Below are 22,592 nucleotides of genomic sequence, written 5' to 3'. Positions count from 1 at the left end.
GTATGATTTCAATCTTTTAAATTTTATTAGGACTTATTTTGTGCCTTAATATATGGTCTATCCAGTAGAATGTTCCATGTGTACTTCAGAAGAATGCGTATTATGTTCTTTTTTTTTAAAAGATTTTATTTATTTATTTTCAGAAAGGGAAGGGAGGGAGAAAGAGAGAGAGAGGGAAACATCGATGTGTGGTTGCTGGGGGTCATGGCCTGCAACCCAGGCATGTACCTTGACTAGGAATCGAACCTGTGACACTTTGGTTCGAAGCCCGCACTCAATCCAATGAGCTACGCCAGCCAGGGCGCATATTATGTTCTTGTTGGATGGAATACTCTGTATATATATTTTAGGACCTTTTTTATTGTTTAAAGTCCTCTATTTCCTTTTGATCTTCTATTTGTTTATTCCTTATTTTTAAAAAGATATTATTTATTTGGTTTTAGAGAGAGGGAAAGGGAAGGACAAAGAGAGGGAGAGAATCATCAATGTGTGGTTGCCTCTCACGTGCCCCCTACTGGGGACACAGCCCCTCAACCCAGGCATGTACCCTGACTGGGAATTGAACTGGTGACCCTTTGGTTTGCAGGCCCACACTCAATCACTGAGCTACACCAGTCAAGGCTATGCCTTATTTTAAAAACATTTTTATTTATTGATTTTTTGAGAGAGAAGGAGAGAGAGAGAGAGAGAGAGAAACATTGATTTGTTGTTCCACTTATTGATGCATTCATTGGTTGATTCTTGCATGTACCCTGACCAAGGATCAAACCCACAACCTTGGCGTATTGGGATGATGTTGTAACCAACTAAGCTACCCCACCAGGATCTGTTTATTCATTATAAAGTGGGATACTAAAGTCTCTAACTATTATTGTAGAACTATCTATTTCTCCCTTCAATTCTGTCGACTTTTTCTTCATGTATTTGGTGGTAGGTCTGTTGTTTGGTGTTTATATATTTATGATTTTTTTATTTTTATGATGTATTGAACCTTTTAATCAGTGTGTAATGTCCATCTTTGTCTCCTATAACAATTTTGAATTAAATTCAGTTTTGTTTGATATTAGTATTGCCACCTCAGCTCTCTTTTGGTTATTATTTGCTTAGAATATCTTTTATCATCCTTTCACTTTCAACCTATTTATGTCTGGATCTAAAGTGAATCTCTTATAGACAGCATATAGATAGATCATGTTTTAAAAATCCATCTTGTCAATTTCTGCCTTTTGGTTGGAGAGTTTAATTCATTTACATTCATAGTAATTACTAATAAGAAAGGAGTTGTCTGCCATTTTGTTCTTTTCTATATATATTTTATATCTTTTTGTTCTTTTATTCCTTCATTACTAACTTCTTTTGGATTTAATTGATTTCCTTTTAGCATATGATTTTCATTCCCTTTTCTATATATTTTAAAATTATATTCTTAGTGGTTACTTTGGGAATTACAATGAAGAAAACTACATAACATTTTAAGACATATAGTCTCCTTATTAATTTGAATAAACTAAATATGTATTTTATAAGTTAATGAATAGAGTTAAATTATTTGTAGTTAATATTTCCAAGCATCAGTTTAAACATTTTTCCTGCTTCAGTGTAATACACTCTATTAGAAAATTCAAGAACTGAGTTAGGTTTCTATAGGTTAAATGTTGGGCTGGCTGGCAAAGTGTCTAGTCGTTGGTGGTACAGTCAAACTATACCCAGGTATGAGTTACTTAGCTAGTCCCATCATACTTCCTGGTTTATTAGTTTAATATGGTGAGCACAAGGGTGGAGGGGGTAGGTGGCAGTAACAGCAGCAATAACAGCAGCAGTAGCATCCCCAGAAGTAGCTGTAATAGCTGTAGTCACCAGTTTAACCAGATGAGCTGGCATGGGTGCTTCTATGATCTCTAACTCTTGTATCCCCCAAAGCCTTCCCAGAAACCCAGCTGAGCATCAATCAATCTCAATGAGAAAAGGGGAAAACAAAATCATTCAAGTAGAAAGTCAGACTAAAAGATGATTAAATTTCTGCTCTCTCAGAGGAGTCTTTCCAGGTTTGCTGTCATACTCTTTCTTCTGAGCTGATGTCTCCTACTTGTGATGGTGGGACAAACATCTTATTTTTCAGGGACTCAGGAGCCTTTTTATCCTAAGCTAACTTTCGCCCCCAAGTGCCCCGTGGAAGAATAAGAAAGACTGCTTAAGCCTTTGCTGTCTCAGCCTATTTCTTCCACATGCCCTTGGGTGAAGAGTTGGGTGCTTTGACCCTTTCAGTTCTAGTTAGCAAAGCTTGTTGTTTCCTCCCTGAGTCATCTTCCCCTTTGAGTACAGGTGAGATGGACAATGAGGATGAACAAGTATTTCTTTTTTAATGTATTTTTAAACTTATATTTTATTGTTTATGCTACTATAGTTGTTCCAGTTTTTCCTTCTTTGTCCCCCTCCATACACCCCCCACTCCCTCAGGCAATCCCCACACTATTGTAGATGTCTATGGGCCATACATACATGTTCTTTGGCTACTCTCTTCTCTATACTGCACTTTACATACACATGGCTATTCTGTAACTGCCGATTTGTACTTCTTAATCCCTTCACCTTTTTTGACTATCCCCCTGACTCCCTCCCATCTGGCAACTGTAAAAACATTCTCCGTATCTATGATTTTGCTTCTGTTCTACTTGTTTGTTTATTTTGTTTTTAGAATAAATTATTGATAGATATGTATTTATTGCCATTTTATTGTTCATATTTTTTATCTTAAAGAAGACCCTTTAACATTTCATGTAATACTGTTTTGGTAGTGATGAATTCCTTTAGCTTTTTCTTGTTTGGGAAGATCTTTATCTGTACTTTTATTCTAAATGATATCTTTGTTGAGTAGAGTAATCTACGTTGTAGGTCCCTGCTTTTCATCATGTTGAATATTTCTTGCCAATCTCTTCTAGCCTGCAAAGTTGTTTTTGAGAAATCAGCAGATAGCCTTATCGGTGCTCCCTTGTAAGTAACTAACTACTTTTCTCTTGTTGCTTTGAAGATTCTCTCTTTGTCTTTAGCTTTTGACATTTTAACTATGATATGTCTTGGTGTGGTCCTCTTCACATCCATCTTGTTTGGGATTCTCTGTGCTTCCTAGACTTGTGTGTCTATTTCCTTAACCAAATTAAGGAACTTTTCTTTCATTATTTTTTCAGATAGGTTTCCAATGTCTTAGTCCCTCTTCTCCTTCCAGCACCCCCATGACACTAATGTTGGACCTCTTGAAGTTGTTCCAGAGGCCCCTTTCACTATCCTCATGTTTCTGGATTCTTTATTCTTCTTGCTGTTCTGATTGGTTGGTTTTTATTTTCTTGTATTCCAAATTGCTTATTTGACTCTTGGCTTCATCCACTCTGTTGCTCATTCCCTGTAAATTGTTTTTTATTTCAATTAGTGTATCCTTTGTTTCTGACTGGATTTAAAAAAAAAAGATTTTATTATTTATTTTTAGAGAAGGAGGGGAGGGAGATAGAGATAGAGAGAGAGAGAGAGAGAGGGGGAGAGAGAGAGACATCAATGTGCAGTTGCTGGGGGTCATGGCCTGCAACCCAGGCATGTACCCTGATTGGGAATCGATGGATTTTTTTTTTATGCTGTTGAGGTCCTCACTAAGTTCCTTGAGCATCCTTATAACCATTGTTTTGAGCCCTGCATCTGATAGATTGATTATCTCTATTTTGTTTATTTCTTTTTCTGGAGTTCTGTTATTTCATTTGGGCCATGTTTCCTGTCTCCTCATTTTCCTATCTCCTCCTGTCTGCCTCCCTACATTCCTTTCTATCTATTATGCAGAGTTGCTACATCTCCTAAGTTTGGTTGAGTGGCCTAATGTAGTAGGTGTCCTGTATAGACTAGCGGCAGAGCCTCCCCTATTACCCAAACTGAATACTCAAGGTGCACACGCTGTGTGGGCTGTGTGTACCATTTTTATTGTAATTGAGCCTTGATTGCTGTTGGCGTGCCCAAGGTCAGCCACTGGCTGTGTTCTGACCAGGGTCACACAACATAAGCTACAAAGTGATCTTTAGGTTGCTGCTACTTGTGCTGGACTTGGAGGTACCCAGGTGAGTCCAAGCTGTGAACCAAGGCCAGCTGCTGCTTAGTGCTGGGCCTGGGGCAACTTAGCAAGATATACAGGGCACACTGAAGCTAGATGCTGCTTGTTTGAGAGATGCTGCTTGTTTGTTTTATATTTTACAACTTCCCTTATACTTACTAGTAAATTTTGAAAAAAATAAACTATTCAAATAAACTCTCTGGATCTCTGGACTCTGTTTGTCAAAGTATGGTCTGAGAACCTCCCAGCATCAGAATCACCTGAAGTGGGTGTTGAAAAAGTACATTTAAGGACATATCAAGACCTGTCAAATAAGACTGTCAGGGGAGGGGCCTTGCTATAGGCTTCACAGGCTCTCTGAATGAGTCTTCTGGGGACTAGCATTGCAAACCACTGTCTTGTCCTCTGGCATGAAGAGAAAGTGTCCCATTTCCAAACAGAAGCACAGAAAATTCCCAAATAATCCCATTAGTTGCCTTAAAACAGAAACCAGCAATGTCTGGATTCCCCCTGGGAAGTGGAGCTCTTTTGAAGGCCCTACCTGTTCTTCCCTCAGCTGTATTGGTTTGGAGAAACCTAGAAAAGTTACCATAGGAGCCAACCACAAGATTTTATGAGGTATCAGAGAAAAACAAACTTAACCCCTTCCTGGTAGGTTTTTGAAAGAAAATTGAGGGAAGAAAATGGGATTCCTTTCTCCACTTTCCCTTCCCCACCCCTCCTGCAAACTATTCCTGCTTCCTTTTATGCTGAGTGCCAACATACCCTCTTTCTACCCAACATCAGATGTTTTCATTCCTTCTCCTGTGTCTTAGAGGGAGGTTAGCACAGTTTCTGGTTAACAGCTAGAGTTAAATGAGCTCCTTTTACCTCAACATCTGTAAGATGTGCCAGGCCTAGTGTCTACTAACACAGGATCTTTCTGGGGAAGGAATTAGGGTTATGCCAGAAGAAGGGATCCTCAGCACTGGTTGATAGGGTTGCTGGACACTCCTTTGTTGTTAGTTGGGGTAAGGTGGCTCTTTGGAAAAAATAAAACACATTTTAGTATTTTCATCAAGCATTTTTTTGAAAGAACCATCACCCTGGGGAAAAACTCACACAAACTGTCTGGGGTGTTTGACATTGGAATACTGGGGAGCTGGGTTCTATGTGAGCCATTAAGCCAAAGGCTCAAAAAGCAGGTAGTCCTTGGAACATCTCCACGAGGAGCAGTATAGCTCTCCAGGAACTGCAGGAACGCCCTGAAGTGTGAAAACTTTTCAGAATAGTAAAATAAGACATAATACTCTGTACACTGAGTATTAAATTCATATTTCCACAAGGCAACATAAGCTAATATATAGTATTGAGAGGAGGGGTTAGATAAATTAATGGATGACACTTGCAGACAGGTCTGGGACCACTCCTAATTTTGTTTGGTTGACTCCACAAAAAATAACTGTACCATTCCTCTTCCTTTTCCTAGAATCCAAAACAGAGTGTTGGACTGGCTGTATCATCAGCCTGATATCATTAGCACTGTGTTAAGTTCCCAGGCATTGGATTCATAGGCTATAAAAGAACCATATTTAGAACCAAGATAGTAGCAAAGGTTATCACTGGATTAACATACAATGGTGATAGGGAAATGTGAAGGAATGTGAAAGCTGCCAATACCAAAGGGATCCCTGGTTCTGCATAGAACTAGTTTGGAAAGAAGTAGTGAGTAGACACAATGGAAACTCTCTCTGCCTGCTAAACTACATCATATGTCCTGGTGTCCGAGAGAGATGGCTTATCACCTAGCCTTCAAAGGGGCTTATCCTAACACAAATATTTGGAGATTCTTAGGAATGAGAGGTTCTCTAGGGTGTCTTTTTGAGGTGTGGAAAGTGCTATGTTAGGAATCCCTGAGGAGACTGTTTTGAAGCCCCTACAGAGGAACCCAACTAGGGACCCAGCCATAATGAGGACAAGGTGACATTCTCCATCCCTACACCATTGGGTGTGGGAGCACTCAGTTCCTTAGGGTTCTCCTATCAGCCTCATATACATGAACAGTAATATAAGTAGAGGCAGTGTGCTGTCTATGTAAACTCAGTTTACAAACAAAACCTTTTCCAACCTGATTTTCTTCCCTCTACCAAGCCCTCCTATGGAGAAATCCCAGAACCCTGATGGCTTTTGAGACACAGATGGTTCTTCTCACCCCCATCAGCCTCTCCTGCTAATAAAACCAGGCTACAGGACAAGAGAACATGCGAACCTTCTGACCTTGTAGACTCTATTAAATGGTTGGACTCCTATCCTGAGTCCCTGAGTGCTTCCTAAGCAGGAGAACCACCTGAATTTCTTGTTTCATGTTTTTCACCTGCCAGGGAACAAGCAGAAAGTGTGAACCTTGACACCAGTGAGCCTACTGACATGAAGTGTCAAATTGTTGTAGCAAAAAGGGACAATGGCTCATGAGGGATTTCTGCTTTAGGAATTGTTCAGCCAGAGAAATGTCCAATTTTGGAGACCAGTGATAGCATATGGAGTTGACATGTTTCTTTTCTTCCACTTTCTCCAGAGCTCCTTTGAGCCTTCATCTGGACCCATTCGCTCTCAGTCCTTGACCACGTTTGCTGTGCCCACCTCTCCCAGCAGCACCCAGCTGCCCATTGGTTTCAGCACCCCAGCCACCACCCAGGACTGTTTGGATTCTTCAGCTTCTGAACACAAGATGGCTTTAAACCCCCAAAAACAAAAGAAGAAGAAGAACCCTGAAGTGACTGTAAGTTCTTCAAGAGGCCTGGGAATAAACTCATTTATAATAAGAGATGAGTTCCAACTTTTGCAAACTGCACCTAGGAAAGTGGTATAGTTTGGAGGACCCTAAGTAGGGATGGGAACGTCCAGAGCACTGTGCCAGGCTTGAAACCTCCAGAAAGGTGAGCAAACATGTATCTAGTTATTGGGATGTCCTATACATGGGGAACTTACATAAAATGAACTGAAGAAAGTAGAAATAACCTAAATTTCCAGGAACTGCTTATTGTCTTAATATCAGGGAATTCACTCAACCTTCTTTGTTGAGGAAATTTAACCATAGCCCAAATCAATATTCTTTTAATTACTAATGAGGTAGGACCCATATGTTACAAATTGCAGCACTGTTCCACTCATTTGGAAAAACTCCAAGCATTCAAAACTCAGCTATTAACACCTCCAAAGATCTCTCAGTGTCACACTGACATCACAGATTCCCATCACGTGACTTTCTAGAGGCAGAGCTATGCTTAGCAAGCCAATTCTGTTAAAAACATGGCTACAGGTCAGACTTGGAGATCTGACAGCAAAGAGAAGTGATAGTTGATTGCAGAGACAGGCCATTTAGTATAGGGATCAAGAACCTTGCCCACCTTTGCAAGTCCCTCAAAGCTATACTGTATCATAGTCCACTGTAATAGGTCATACTCATTATTTGCCCGAGTCACCAAGCAAACTTAAACAAACTATGTTCCCTGATAGGAAAGGAAATTAAAGCACAAGTAGCTGGCCAAGGTCAAACACTCTGGTTGTAGAGCAAGGGCCAGAACCCATTCTTCTGACTTACAGCCCAATACTCTTTCACCCCGCCATGTTGCTCCTTGCTTATAAATCTCAATTTAGCTTTAGGAAAAGACAAACAAACAAATACAAGTTGAAAAAACAATAGGCCGGGCTATAGGTCCAGGGGGCCCTCTGGTGGCCCTGAAAGAATTTCCTTGGTTCTGTATCAAGCAGAGGGTGATCAATTACTATGCACTAAACACTACATACGCATTATCACCTGGACATTTCACCACAACCTGGGAGAAGGGGAATATTGGCTAAGAGAAGCTTAGTGTGACCATTTTGAGTTCCTTCTGCATAGCCTAATTGAGAAAAGGCACTCTATAAGAAGGCTGGGACCTAGGGAACTTTTTCCTTGTGACTCTACCTGACATTCAAATGAGTATAAAGGGGTCCAGGATCATATATGACACAGAAGCTGCTGCCAGTTGCTCCCTGCTGTGGAATTTCTTAGGTCTTCAAGTCCCACAGGAGGTTTTCCGTTATCCCGAATTTATAGATGTGGATACGTCTATAGAGAATAATCTGCCCAGGGAGTAAACAAATAATCTACAGAGAGTAAACGATAGAGCAGAGATTTGAACCCAGGTCTACCTGACCTCATTTACTAGAAGTAATTGGGCAGTCTGTTTGCAGTAGCACATCAAATAGGAACATAAAGAGTTGTATGTTTGCCTTTAAATGCAAGTCATAAAGGCTTACATTAAGCAAATTCTGGACACTGTTCAACATGCTGGTGCTCTGACATTTCTAAAGTTGCACTGTAATTATCTGAAAGCCTTGTTTATTCTAAACCAGTTTCAACCCCTTCAGTATAAAGACTGAACCCTTCATCTTTTCCTCTCTTCCTTCTCAACAAAACCACGACCCCCTTTCTTCTTTTAAGCTGGAAAGACATAATTCATGTTCTCACTAAATCCCCCCCCCACAAAAAAAGCCAAAAAAGATTTGAATTTGGCTCCCAGGTCTGATGAAGCAAATTTTGTAATTCTAATGTTGCCAAGAATATGATTGTTGTCAGGCCCAATACCCCATTTTCAGATTTATTGCCCTTTCATGTGTTTCGGTGTTTTAGAGAGTTCCCTTAAGCATATCACTCAGAAATTAGAAACTTCAAATTAGGTGAAACACTTCCAATAGGTAAAATGATCACCAGATGATGGATACCATTGGAGATAATTTTCATTGTAAATGGTATTGTGCTTCCAGTGGAACCTTTTGGATATCACGGATGTTTTTCCTGACTTTTTTTCCTTTGGCAACCATGAAGGTGTGGGTGACTACTATATTCTGATTCAAGTTCTTTCTTTTTCCTCTTTTAGGTGAAGCCAAAGCAGGAGGAGCTGAGCTTTCCACTGGTTTCTGAAGAGAAGACTAAAACCAAACCAAAAGCAACTTATGAAAAGAAACCCCCAAAAGACAGTGCAGGTTGGCACATCTTCATCCTCACCCAGAAGCATGTATTACAAGATTAATTGCACAGTGCTATGTAACGGGAGCTATATAGTGATAATTGCCTAGGCCTGCTGTCCTCGGTCCTCAGAGGGCTTTCAATTTAAGATACATACTAATATGATCCAGGTTTCTCCATCTAAACTGCCTAATTAATACCATTGCCACTTGTGTGGGATTTAGATAAAGGGTCATAACTGAATCCCTATTTTGTTTAAATGAATTTCTAACCAGAGGTGTTTTGTGTTTGTTTATAAGTTTCTTTAATCCTAAGTCTAATATGCATGCTGAGTTCCTTAGTGAGCCCAGATACCTGAGGGCAGCCCATGATTTCTACTTTGGCATTTCCCCTCAGCAACAGAACCAGACAATAATAACAGAATTGGCCCAAAAGTACTTTTTAAAAGTTGTTTTTCTCTTCTCATAGAGAGAAAAGTTCATACATTAATCTCATATCCATGGGCAGAGAGGGCTGGGGCAGCTGCAGACAAATGTACTTGGCAGCCAACACCCATCAAATCCCCAGTAGTAGTGAAAATCTCTCTGAGTGTGTATGTGGATATTGGCTCCAGCTGATGGAAACCTGATTTCAAGCAATACTTGCTTGATAAAACAAAATTCCAGTTCCACAAATTAAGGCAAGCAGTTATTTCATATCTTTTCCACAAAGAATTTCACATGTGTACTCAAAGACAGGATATTCCTAAACAAAATTTCCCATGAAAACTAACAAAACTGTTCTGTAAGAGAGAGGGAGAGAGAGAGAGGAAGAGAGTGAAAAAGAGATAAGTAATCCCTTAATTCCTTTTACTTTCTTTTTTATCTTTTCTCATATTTATTTTTAACAGTTGTTCCTGTTATGCAGAGGATAGAACTGATTCATTGTCTGTGGGGGCAGATACTGACTGGTTTTCATATAATGGGAATGGTTTGAGTGCATCCAGCTATGCTCAGTGTTGCATGTTGGATATGATGCCACTAGGTGCAGTGAATGATGAGGGAGGGAAGGCAGCGGGAGCACTCTCACCTGGGCATCAAGCTGAGTTCCTTGGTAAAAGTATAAAGAGAAAAGGAACAATCTAGTTAATTGTTGCCTTGTGCTTAACCTAAAGCTTATGGAACAATGCAATTAAGGCTTTCCAAGAGTTTATTTGCATGTATATTACATCAGCTTATTTTCATACAGAAGAGTAGAAATCAGAAGAAAAGGGACCATAATTTTACCCCCCCCCAGATAATTCCTGTTGATACCTTTCTACAAAAGTAAACCAATACCTACACATGATGTGAAAATTAAATAGAATTAAGTAGAAAATGTAAATACTAATTAGAAAGTAAAATTTCCCCTTGCCCTGCCCCATTGAGTTTCCTGAAAGATAATCATTGCTGCAAGTACAAAAAATTGTCTTTTGATGTGTCTCACCCTAATGGTGCACCAGGATATTGATATAATGGTAATAAGTCAACCTTGGAATCAATTTATAAAACTCAGATTTCACTTTGATTTTAAAATTTTCAACTGCAGAAGGCTAATAGTGACCAAGTTGCTCTCTGTCTTCTGAATAACTACTTCTTCATACTAGGGAATACAATAGCAAATGGTTACCCATTAGGCCAAGGCAAATTGTTCTTATTTTAAGAAGTCAAAAGCACACATATTTTTCCTTTCCTTATTTCTGGTTGGTACAGGTCCCTTGGCTCAGGAACAGAGCAACAACACTGAGATTTCTAAGACAACCGATCAGGCTACAAAGACAGATGCTGCTGGGAGTCAGGGCTACTCAGCATATGGAAGACAAAGTGGAAAAAAAGGATCAAGTGCTTCAGAAAAGATTGAGAGTAGGCCCAGAGGAAGGAGCTCTAAAAAATCTAGTCGAAAGCTTGACTTAGGTAATAGAGCTGAGTCCCCATCTGCCTATAAGATTGCCAGGGATAGCCATTTCTGGCGGTTGCCCTTGGAGAAGCAAGTCGCAGAGCAGCCCATAGCTCTACAAGCAGAAGCCACTACTCCTCAGGAGTTGCTTTCAGATAAAAACTACATGGAACGGAGAAAGGCCGGTTTAGATTATGAAACCAGAAAAGCATCACTATCTCATCCTATACCTAAACACATGAAAGCGTCCATGATTAGTGGTCCATCACAATACCATGAAGAGGGGGCTTCTGGAACCAAGTCAGAAGCCAGAGCTTCTCTTTTATCAGTGGTGGAAAGCCCCTCTACAGCCCAAGAAGATGTCATGTTCTCAGTGGCAGGGGAAGCTCAGGTGTGTATGGGTACTTCTCATATCAGATCAGAAGAAGAAGATGCTTCTAGCTTTGATTCACAAAGTGTCAAATTAAAAATGGAGTCAGCTCAAAATATCTCAAATATCTGCAAAAAGAAGCCTTCTGGAAATGTCCTCCAGGCCTTTCCAGCAAGCATTTTGGGTATGGCAAGTGATTTGCCAGAGAGAAGCATTTCTGTAGAGAGGCTGCCTCCCAGAAGCCTCTCCCGGTCTTTGGGGAAGCCAGAAGCTAAAGAAGTCTCCTCAGATGCAGACAGTACTTCAGAGATGGAAAGTGGTTCTGAGCAGCCACTGGCTCCTGGATACTTTTTGCAGTCCTCAGGGGACCCTGAAGATGATGAAGAAGGCTTTGCAGAATCAAACAGTTTTATCGGGAAATTGAGCAGTTCTCATGAGCAGCTGGCTCCCAGTCGTGCATCTTGGGCTTTGGGGGAGCCTGAAGACAAAGTGTCCACAGAATCAAATAGGTATTTTGAAAAATACAGTACTGCTAAGGATTGGAGCAGCTCTGAGGAAGATCTGCCTCCCAGACACCCTTCCCGGTCCTTGGGGAAACCAAAAGCTGAAGAAGTCTCCTCAGATGCAGACAGTACTTCAGAGATGGAAAGGGGTTTTGAGCAGCAGCTGACTCCTGGATACTTTTTGCACTCCTCAGAAGAACCCAAAGATGAAAAACGCTTTTCAGATTCAGAGAGTGCTTCAGAGAAGGGCGGTTCTTCTAAACAGCAGCTGGCTCCCAGTTATGCTTTCCAGTCCCTGGGGGAGCCTGAAGATGATGAAGAAGGTTTCACAGAATCAAGCAGTTTTGTTGGGAAATTGAGCAGTTCTCATGAGCAGCTGGCTCCCAGTTGTGCATCCCAATCTCTGGGGGAGCCTAAAGATGAAGTATCCACAGAATCAAATAGTTATCTTGAAAAATACAGTACTGCTAAGGACTGGAGCAGCTCTGAGGAAGATCTGCCTCCCAGACACCCTTCTCTGGCCCCGGGGAAGCCCAAAGACCAAAAGGAAGTGTTCTCAGTTACGAAGAACACAGCTGAGGAGTGGGGTGTTTCCGTGGAGCAGGTTCCTCCCAGACGCCTTCCTCAGCCTTTTGTGAGGCCATTTGTTCAGCAACAACTCCCCACAGGTTCAGTGAATACTTCTTCAGAATGGGTGCCAATGCCTTCCAGGCACATTTACCAGCCTTGGCTGAAGCCTAAACCGAAGCAACAAGCCTCTGCCAGTCCAGAGAGTGCTGCTCTTGAGTGGGCCATTGCTATGGAGCCACTGCCTCCCAGAGTGTCTTCAAGGCGCCAGTTGAGGCGTAAAGTTGAGCAACCAGTCTCCTCAGGTCCAGAAATTGCTACCATTGAAGGGATCACTTCTATGGAACCACCACCTCCAGGAACTCATTCTCAGCCCCTGGTAAAACCAATATCTGAGCAAGAAATCTCTGCAGGTCCAGAGAGCACTGTTGTTGAGGGGAGAATTTCTATGGAGCCTCTGCCTCCTAAATTGCTTGCCCAACCTGTGATGAGCCCAAAGGTTGAAGAAAATGTGTTCTTAGGTTCAGAGGGTGCTGAGAAGGTCGTTTCAGTGGAGCCATCATTCTCGGAATATTGTCCCGAATGCTTGACAAATCCTGAAGCCCAGCATATCGTCTCAGAGAACACTGCTGATAATGAAGGCATGTTTGTAGAGCTGCTGCCTCCAAAGTGTCCTTGCCAGCCTTTGGTGAAGCTTAACGTACAGCCAGAGAATACTACCTGTGACTCAGGGAGTGCTTCCAAAGAATGGAGCAGTCCTATGGAGGTGATGCCTTCGAGACACACCTTCTACCCCTACGTGAACACCAGCTTTGAACAACCCTCTGCAGGTCCAAAGAGCACTGCTGTGGAGTGGGGCATTCCTATGGAGCCGCTGCTTCCTAGAATGCCTTCTCAGCCCCTGATGAGACCAGTTGCCCAGCAAAAAGTCTTCGAACATTCATTGAGTGCTCATGCACAATGGAGTGGTCTTGTGGAGCCAATACGTCCCACATATACTTCCCAGCCCAGGGTGAGCCCTAAATTTGAGCAACAAGCCTATACAGGTCCAGAGAGCACTGTGGCTGAGAGCAGCTCTTTGACGGAGCCTCTGCAGCCCAGACTGCCTTCTGAGGCTCTGAGAAAACCAATCTCTACAGGTCCAGAGAGTGTTGCCAATGACAGGGACACTTCTACGGAGCTGCCACCTCCCAGACATTGGTCCATTGTTAGACATAAAGTTCAGAAAATGTCACCAAGGTTTGAGAAAGCTGCTGTTGAGAGAGTCATTTCTGGGAGAGCACAGCCTCCCAAATATCCCATCCACTTCTTAAACTTTGAAGCTCAGGAAGTATCCTCAGATCTACAGAACACTGCTGTTGAAAGAGGTATGTCTAAGAAATCGCTACTTACCAGAGGTCCTTCCCAGTCGTTTGTGAAGTACATGGCACAGCATATCTTTTCAGAGAGCTCTGATAAGGAACAGCAGGTTTATGTGGATCCTCTGGCTTCAAATCAACCTTCCAAATCTTTGCTGGGGCCTAAAGTTGAGCATCAAGTTATGTCAGGTTGGGAGAGTGCTGATATTGAGGGAGGCGTTTCTTCAAAGCTGCTGCCTACAAAAGGCCCTCTACAGTCCTTGGAGAGGCCTGAAAACCCACAAGAAGTTTTCTCATATTCAGAGAGTGCTCCTGTGAAGTGGAGCTGTCCTCGAGAGCAGTGGCCTCCCAGATACCTTTCCCAGACATATGGAGAGTTTGAGCACAAGCAAGAAGTTTCCTCAGTTTCTCAGAGCTCTCTTGAAGAATGGAGATGTTCTGAAGAGCAGCAGCCTTCAAGAGACACTTTCCAAGCTGAGGGTGGGGCTGAATTCCAGCCACAGATTTTGTCAACAGGCTCAGTGAGTGTGCCTATAGAGTGTAGCAGTGCTGAGCATCACCTGCCTCCCAGACAACCTTTTCAGGCTTTTGCAGGTCCTGAATATGAACAAGTTTATTCAAGTTCCATGAGTGCTGCTGCTAAGGCAACCATTTTTGAGAGTGATCCTAGCAGCTGTTCCCTACCAAAAGGTCCAGCTTCTCCAAACGAAACTATAAAACACAGCCAAGGCTCTGAAGATCTCATTAAGAACACCCCGACTTCTGCTACCAAGCCTGTGAAGTCCACTGTCACTCCCGCCTGGCCAACATCCATTTCTGGGGATAGTTATCCTAAGGAGGAAGTTCTTGAGAGTAGTGATCAAAATGATGGCTGTTCAAGTTTATCCACCAGTGAGGCTGATGTTGAAAACCTTTTTGGAGTCCGACTGAGGAGGATCCCTTCTTCACAGAAGTATAAGAGTAAGGAACAGGAGCATTTTACCAAGCTTCCTTCACCCTCCTTGGGCCCAGTGTCAACTTCTGTAGGTGGAGAACCACAAATCAGAAGTGCTTCCAAGGGACTCCTCCACACTGAAGAGAACCTCACTGCAATATCTGACTTTGCAGAGAAGCAAGAGAGCAAGCCCAAATCTGATAGCATGCCCAAGAAGCAACCTGCTTACAAGATCCCAGGTAAGATTGTCTTTAGGTACCAAATAGAGGGGAGAACTGGGGATCAAAGTCTTTAATATGAAGAAGTGTGTTCTAGCCTTGTCTGCTGAGTTGTTCCTTTGATAGGGCTGGATTGTTGATCTAGGGGCAAGACAGTGGCCCATTCTATCTATATTAATAGATTTTCTAATGGACACATGACCATTTTCCCATTCTCTCCCCCACCGTACACCTTACATTTAGATGGAATTATATGCTTTTCTCAAAACACTTTTACATGTATCATTATGCTTTCCCTAACATCATGTAGATTTTTAAAGCCCGCTCACTAGTAGAGCACTATGTGCAGACTCTGAGCTTGAAACCTTCACTTTCTTTGTTCTTCCATAGCTTCTTCACTCACCTGAAATGTTTAAGAATCCAGAGCTAGGTGACCTTTTGAACACTAATCTCTCCCAAACTCTTTGCACCTTCACACTCACTATCATATACTCTTGTATATGCTTATAACCACACCCATGTATCCACACATTTGCATGAGGAACTATGAAATTTCAAATATTATAAGTATTTCCTGGGAGTTAGAAGAATGACATCAATAACTTAAGCCTCTGGCCTCCTAGAAATTTTTCCAGCTTACCTAACAACCATCGTCCTATCATAATTTGGAAATAGGAAAAGGGACAGACAAGTGAGGGAGGGGGACCAGTAACATGACAAACAGGACAAAAAGTATGCAAACTTTTAAATATAGCTTATCTACCCAAGGAACTCCTGCCTTGCCAGGTTGTAGGGAGGGCACAAAAGAATGGGACCCTTCTCTATATGATATCTATTTATTTTTATTTGACAATTCATAAGGATCCCATTGGAACATTATTGTGGGTAGGCCCCAGCCAGGCTCAAGACTCTGCCTGCCTTGCTCCAGTTCTAACTCCTTGAATTCGTTTCTCAGGAAAGGCTGATCGACAATCAGATTATGCCACCTCAGAGCCAGCTTGGATAACCTTGGCAAAACAGAAGCAGAGGAAGTTCCAGACTGAGATTACTATGGAAGAGCTGAAAGCCAGTACTGGAGCTGGACCAGAGACTGAGACTAAGGTGGCTAGTTATGAGGTAGGACCTGGGGTAGCCCACAAAATGCTCCAAAAAGTTGCTGGAGGCAATTGATTAAGCTTGTATTGGGAACTGTGCCAGACATGTAGCTACCCACTTCTTTAACTGCACTAATCAAGGCAGGGGGACTCTTCAGGGGAAGACTTGCTTTGTACTCAAACAAGTGTGCCCCACTTTGTGCTCTTAAAGGGTGTGTGAAAGTAATGACTATGAGAAGATTCTATAAGTCAAATTCTGTCCTAAATATTCTAGAGCAGGATTCCATGAAATTGGTTGAGAAATAAGGAGTAAGTCATAAAAAACTCTTAAAGGTAACCACTGGGGTGAGCAACTATTTTACTATATTTATGCCTATAAGTGTATGTATATATAAACCCTTAACTTAGACCAGTTGTGGAGAAGTTAATTTGAAAAACTTAAGCTGTACAACTTTGAAAAGACCTGTAGTTACAGTGTTTTCTAATGCAAAGAGTACAAGTCAGTTGTCAACAAGTTTTGCTAAGTAGAAATCTTATGAAACTCCAATTAATTGATAAGATTTCTTTGTAACTACCATATTCTTTTAGCTTGCTGTTAAGTGCTAGGTGAAAGGTTGCTCTCAACTTAAATAATTCTCATGTTAACCTGTTTACGCTATTTGTATGATTAGACAACCTTTTCTTCCAGATCTGAGAAGTGATAAACTTGAACCAGCTTAGGTTTTGTGAACCTAAATTCTGAACCAAGGTTTTCTCAATGCCATTTCTTTCCTTTTCTCTCTATCTCTTTCCTTCTGATTAATGTTGAATCCTTAATACCTATGACAGGGTTTATACCTTGTGACTTTCTGAGTAAGTAATTTGCTGATTTCATGTTAGGACTTACAAGCTTCCTGTTTTCATTGTTGAATTAAAGGGAGCTGGCTGTGTTCCTCAAAACCAACCAAGAAAGATTTTCACTTCTGATGTCAATAGACAGGAGATTGAACAGATGGCACTACCTAAGTCTACCGATCCAGGTAAAAACGCATACCCCAATACCCACCCCAAATAGCTCTGGCAGAATGCTGTGAGACTTTTGTAATTTCAAGCTCAGGCAAAATGTATCCCCGACTCCAAATTACCTTCATGATTGTCTCATGGCTCTTCCATTAGATACAGATATTAGCTTGTTTTAGGAAAATCCAATCATCACGACTACTACAAATCTAGTGTGTAACTTTCAGATGAGCTTCCAGTCTTTTACCCCATTGAGGTAGGTACAACTGTGTAGGTACAAAATTGTGATCATTTAGTAAAATGTTCCTGAGGCTACTTTCCAGTTCATAGTGAAGCAGTGTTTTCTCACCTTCCATAGTCCCAATGAAACTGTAATAATCCACTATAAAGACCCAATGGTATTGAATTGTTTTTAAAAGATTTTATTTATTTTTATTTAAAAATCTTTAGAATATATAATCTTTATTATATTTTTCCATTACCATTTAGTCCCCTTATATCTTCCTCCCCCCAGCAACCACCACATTATTGTCCATGTCCATGAGTCCTTCTTCCTTTTTGCTCACTCCCTCCACCCACTAACCTACCCTTCCAAGTAGCTGTCATCTATTCTCCATCTATGAGTCTGTCTCTGTTTTGCTTGTTAGTTCAGTTTGTTCATTAGATTCCACATATGAGTGAAATCATATGGTATCTTTCTTTCTCTGACTGGCTTAATTCACTTAGCATAATGTCCTCCAGGTCCAACCATACTATTTATTGCAAAGGGTAAAATTTTCCTCTTTTTTACGGTAGAATTCCATTGTGTAAATGTCTCAGTTGTTTTATTCACTCATCTATTGATGGACACTTGGGCTGATTCCATATCTTGGCAAGTGTGAAAAATGCTGCGATGAACATAGGTGTGCTTATGTTCTTTCTAATTAGTGTTTCAGGTTCTGGGATTGCTGGGTTATTTATTTTTAGAGAGAGGGGAAAGGAGGGAGAAAGAGAGGGAGAGAAACATGATGTATGAGAGAAATGGCAATTGGTTGCCTCTCTCACACTCCCAGCTGGGGACCTGGCCCGCAACCCAGGCATGTGCCCTGACTGGGAATTGAACTGGCAACCTTTCTGTCTGCATGCCAGGGCTCAATCCACTGAGCCACTCAGCCAGTCATTTTTTTTTAACTATTTAAAAGACTTGTTTCAGCCCCTCTGTATTCTGAGTCAGGGATATAAGAGGTGGGGAAATGTTGAAAGCTGAAAAAAATTATGCTGGGATAGAATAGAATGTGATTTCATCAATGGTTATATGCCAAAGGGATTTTTTTTTCAGGAGGAGCAGGGGACAGGGAGGATAGATTTATAATGAATCATCTTTGCCCTTTCCCTTTGTCCCCCTAGTGAAGAAATTAGGCCGTGAAATAGCAGCATTTGACCTGCTCATAGCTATTGATAGTCTCATGGGCACTATACTCCTATCAAGTGGTTCTCGACTCACTGTGCATTAGAATCACCTGGTGAGCTTTCAAAAAATTACAGGTAGTCCTGGCTCCATTGCTAGATATTCTAATTCAGTTAGTTTAGGAAATGGCATGGGACTTGGTATTTTAAAAGAGAGCTCTAGATAATTCTAATGTGTAGTCAAGATTGAGAACCATTGGTTGAGTCTAAGATACTAAGTCAATCAACCATAACACAGGAGGAGGGAAGGGGTAGAATTGGAGAATAAGGAGGTAGTCTGCATGGTCAGAGTAGTTGGTACAGTATTATTTATCATAGGCTTTTACTGGATGGAGCTATTTTGTCAGCATTCATGTCATACAACATCATGGGTTACCAAAACAAAAGTAATATTATCCTATTTTAAATTTAAAATACTGAACAGATAGCATACAATATGATTTCTCTCTGGTCTCAATTCAAAAGTCTCAATCCAATACTAACCATGCAAAGATTGGCAGTTACAGCTGTAAGCATTTTCTTTCATACCTTCTCTCTTGTCCAGGTCCCTGTGGCCATAGCCATATTGATTTTACCCCTTTGCCATACTACTCATGGCATTGCCCATGCACTGAATTTTAGGAACCAGAATAAACATGAAAGAAGGAAAACTTTAATTGCATCCCATAAACATAGCTCAGTACCTTGGGGGCTTCTTTTTCCCCCCTCCTGGGGCTTCTTACTCTGTGTGTTATCTGCTATGGTTCCTGCAGGATTTGAAAATCAGAAGATATTTCAAGTGCCTGCCATGAGAAAAGAAACCAGACATTCTTCAGCTCACCCAGCCACATTCCAAGAGCCAGCTGAGCCAGTCTGGTTCTCCATGGCCAAGAAGAAAGCCAAAGCATGGAGCTATATAACAGAAATCATGCAGTAAATAGCTCCTGGGTGGAGCATCAGCATTTCAAATGATATTTGCTAAGAGCGGTACTAATGCCATGTACTGATTTATTTACTGTAACCATTTTAATAAGCAAAAAGCCTTAAAATGGAAATTAAAGCTAATAATTATGCAAATGAAACATGCCATGAATGCCTAATAATCAGTATAGTCATTGCCAGCATCTGAAAAATGCAGCATATCCTCTATAAAAACTATGTAAAATGTTTGCAGTGCTGTAGAATTGGGAAATCTTTAACTTGGGGAAATGTGTTTTAGAAGGGCAAAAGCAAGAACATTTTGTTGGAGCCACTAAGAAAAGGGTCATTTCCCTTGATCCAAATACATTAATTCTAGTGGAAATGTTCAGATGATTTTGCCCTAGGATTGGCTTTTAGGTTTATGAACCTAGTTAATGCTCCAGTGTTTTTGGTTGCTGCTCCAAACTTTGCAAAGGCCCCTAGAAGAGGTGGTGGAAGTGAACATTCTGGGTCTTCAAGAAAAAGTTTGCACAGCCAGTCCCGCAGTCAGCTCAGTGCCCTTTGAAACACCTTCTTGAATACCTGGGAACCCCCCCCCCATGCCTGCAATTTATACAGAGCTCCCTCTTTACACATTTCCCATGTCAGTCTGTCACAGGTCTGGCAGCAGTGAGTGCTTTTCTAAGAGGCAGACTATTTCTTGGGGATTATTATGCTCCTTTGGATGGCTAGTTCATCAGTCTTTGACTGCTTGCCCCAACACCACTGTGACCCTATCCAGTTACTCAGAAGTGGTCTGGATATCATATGTATCCTGTTTTATAAGCACTGAAAACACTGTTGAAATTCAAAATTCTATAAATGCCAAAAGCTGTACTTTCAGTCAAGAAGTCTTCCACGAAAGAAGTCTGGGGCCACTGGAGAGCTGCCTTACCCTGACTCCAGAGTTAGGGTAGAGACCTCTGTGTAGCCCAGTTTTTTCTCCCTTTCTCTCAGAAAGCTGTTTCACAAGGTTTTAGCCCAAAGCAAAACTGCTATCGAACAATTCACCTTCTGGTAACTGGGAGCCTTAAGTGATTAAATCAGCCCCTCCCTGCCCTAATTCCTAAAGGCATACACCTAAAAAGTCACTAAGATCACCAGTCCTCACCTCACCAGTGAACCACTCATCCCAAGTCTTCCCCTCTATTTCATCCCCCAAACAAACCAAACACTAGGGTAGAGTTACCTTTAGATTCCTGGACAGCACCTAGCTTATTTTCTTAGGAGACCCAGAAGTGTCTTCTCAGTATACCTTTCACTGTGTCTGCCTGTGCCACCTTGGGGCTACTTTGCTTAAACAAAACTGCAGGGATAGACATAACTGTGCCTTTAAGTTCTGAGTGGAGTGTTGCATCATGCCAAAAAAAAAATGTGGAGGGACAGTGAGGTGCCAGAGCTAATTTAAACATTTGGCTTTGCTGATGGTATAGCATGACATTGTATAATCATATGCTGGTTTTTGCATTTTGTCTGTAAAACATCTTTTGTTCCTGATATTGTACCTTTGATTTTTTGATAATGCTAGGTTTTTGTGATTGGATTTTATTTCCCTTATATTTCCATAGTGAATAGTTAAAGTAGAAATTAGTTATCCCCTACCTCCCTCCATTCCCCCTTTTCCCTGGGTGGACCACTATTAGGTTATTCTCAATCTAAGAACTGTCCATTAACAATTTCTTTTCCACAGCTGATAACAAAACTCTGTTTTTAAGTAGAGGCTAAGTTTTTTTAATGCCTAGAGACACATTTTAACATGTTTTTGACTTTTAGCATTCTTGATTTTAGCTATATGCAAAGCAAATAAACTCAATAAAGCCTGTTCTGTAGTCTGTCTGTCTGTTACATGGGGATAGAAATGAAGCAGAATTTTGACAGTTCGGATGGGAGAAGCAAAATAATCTCAAGAGGTGGTGTGTGACATAAACAAGTGTGCCTGATTGAGCTGATGGCCTCCAGTTGGATAATTATACAGGGAGAGTGGTATTAAAGAGAAGGTTCTCATCTGTGTAAACATGGGGAGCAAAGACACTGATAGGAGAATGCTGATGGGGGTGAGTAGGAGGGCACAAAATGGTGGTTGCTATACTCTAGTCTAGCCCAGGGACTGGGTCCAAGTTCTATAGTAATATGGGCTATTGAAATAAGCCATTATCAAAAGGAAAGGGCCCCTCTGTGTTCAGTTAAAGTGTAACATGCAGTGAGCAAGGGGAAGGTGTGATAGATCATATATTTAACCTGACCCTCCTGTAGCATTTGTAAAATTTGGGGTTCAGAAAGAGTTCAATTTTATACACATAGCCATGTGTATAAAAATATTTGAAATGTTTTAATCAACTAATAAACTATTAAATAAGGTAAGTTGTACCTCCTTCCATGATAGGCGTGCCTTCATAACTACCTCGAAGTCCAGGTTGGGATTTAGAATGCTCAGACTCCTGTAAGTCCTGCTCCAACAGTGAGGGAAGAGCTGCTCCCCTCTTTCCTCCCCCTGTCCTAGCTCCTAGACCAGGCCCTGTCCCATTCCATCCCTCAAGCCTGGGAGCACAGACCCCAGCATATACTCTGCCCTCCCAAGACAGCCCCAATAGGAGCATGTGGGCCCTGGCAGCAGGCATAGGACTGTTCAGGGGTGCCAGGGATCATGAGCTAGTAGGGTCTCACCCTGTATTCTGTGGTCTGGGGTCCTTCTGGCCCTGTAGGGATGGGCATGGTTGGAAGAGAACAAAGTGGGGCCTGTAAAGCATGGAGCTCAGTACACAGGTCCTTTTTGCCTGGGTCTAAAAGCAAAACTATGGTATCAACTTATACAATGTAAACACTGACAAATAAGAATCAATTTGAAGGTGCTCAAATCATACAACTTGGATGGCTCTTTCAGTTCAAATAATGGCAAAAAGAAGCCCTTTGCCTTCTGTCTCACCAAGTGATTCTGGTCATAAGTAATACTATGTGAAGTACATTTTAAAACATCAACATTGCCGCCCAAAAAGGAGTGTGGGAGTGTTGAGTTTAGTTCACTTTAATAAACATTAAGTACCCACTAAGAAAAACTCACTGGGAAGGAAAGATTAATAAAAACCGTTTAAATTCCCAACCATTCAGACATTCACTCCAGATGTTCAGGGTTGGTGTTGTGGTGGGGGGAATATATATACACACACACACACACA

At 41.4% G+C, this 22,592-nt stretch overlaps 1 protein-coding gene across 1 annotated transcript in view; it reads left to right on the top strand.

Moving 5' to 3' along the window:
• The window catches only part of KIAA1210 (KIAA1210 ortholog), a 40,836-nt gene extending 19,648 nt beyond the window's left edge, over window positions 1-21,188 (top strand). Inside the window, exons 5-10 of the mRNA XM_036016357.1 lie at window positions 6,642-6,845; window positions 8,989-9,094; window positions 10,808-14,962; window positions 15,897-16,057; window positions 16,952-17,054; window positions 19,233-21,188. Coding sequence (XP_035872250.1) covers window positions 6,642-6,845; window positions 8,989-9,094; window positions 10,808-14,962; window positions 15,897-16,057; window positions 16,952-17,054; window positions 19,233-19,396 — 4,893 coding nt within the window. The 3' untranslated portion in view covers window positions 19,397-21,188. The remainder of the gene's footprint in view (window positions 1-6,641; window positions 6,846-8,988; window positions 9,095-10,807; window positions 14,963-15,896; window positions 16,058-16,951; window positions 17,055-19,232) is intronic.
• The last annotated feature ends 1,404 nt before the right edge of the window (window positions 21,189-22,592 follow it).

The sequence above is a fragment of the Phyllostomus discolor genome, chromosome X (genome assembly GCF_004126475.2).
Source record: "Phyllostomus discolor isolate MPI-MPIP mPhyDis1 chromosome X, mPhyDis1.pri.v3, whole genome shotgun sequence".
NCBI lineage: Eukaryota > Metazoa > Chordata > Mammalia > Chiroptera > Phyllostomidae > Phyllostomus > Phyllostomus discolor.
This window is presented reverse-complemented; position numbering and strand designations above follow the sequence as displayed.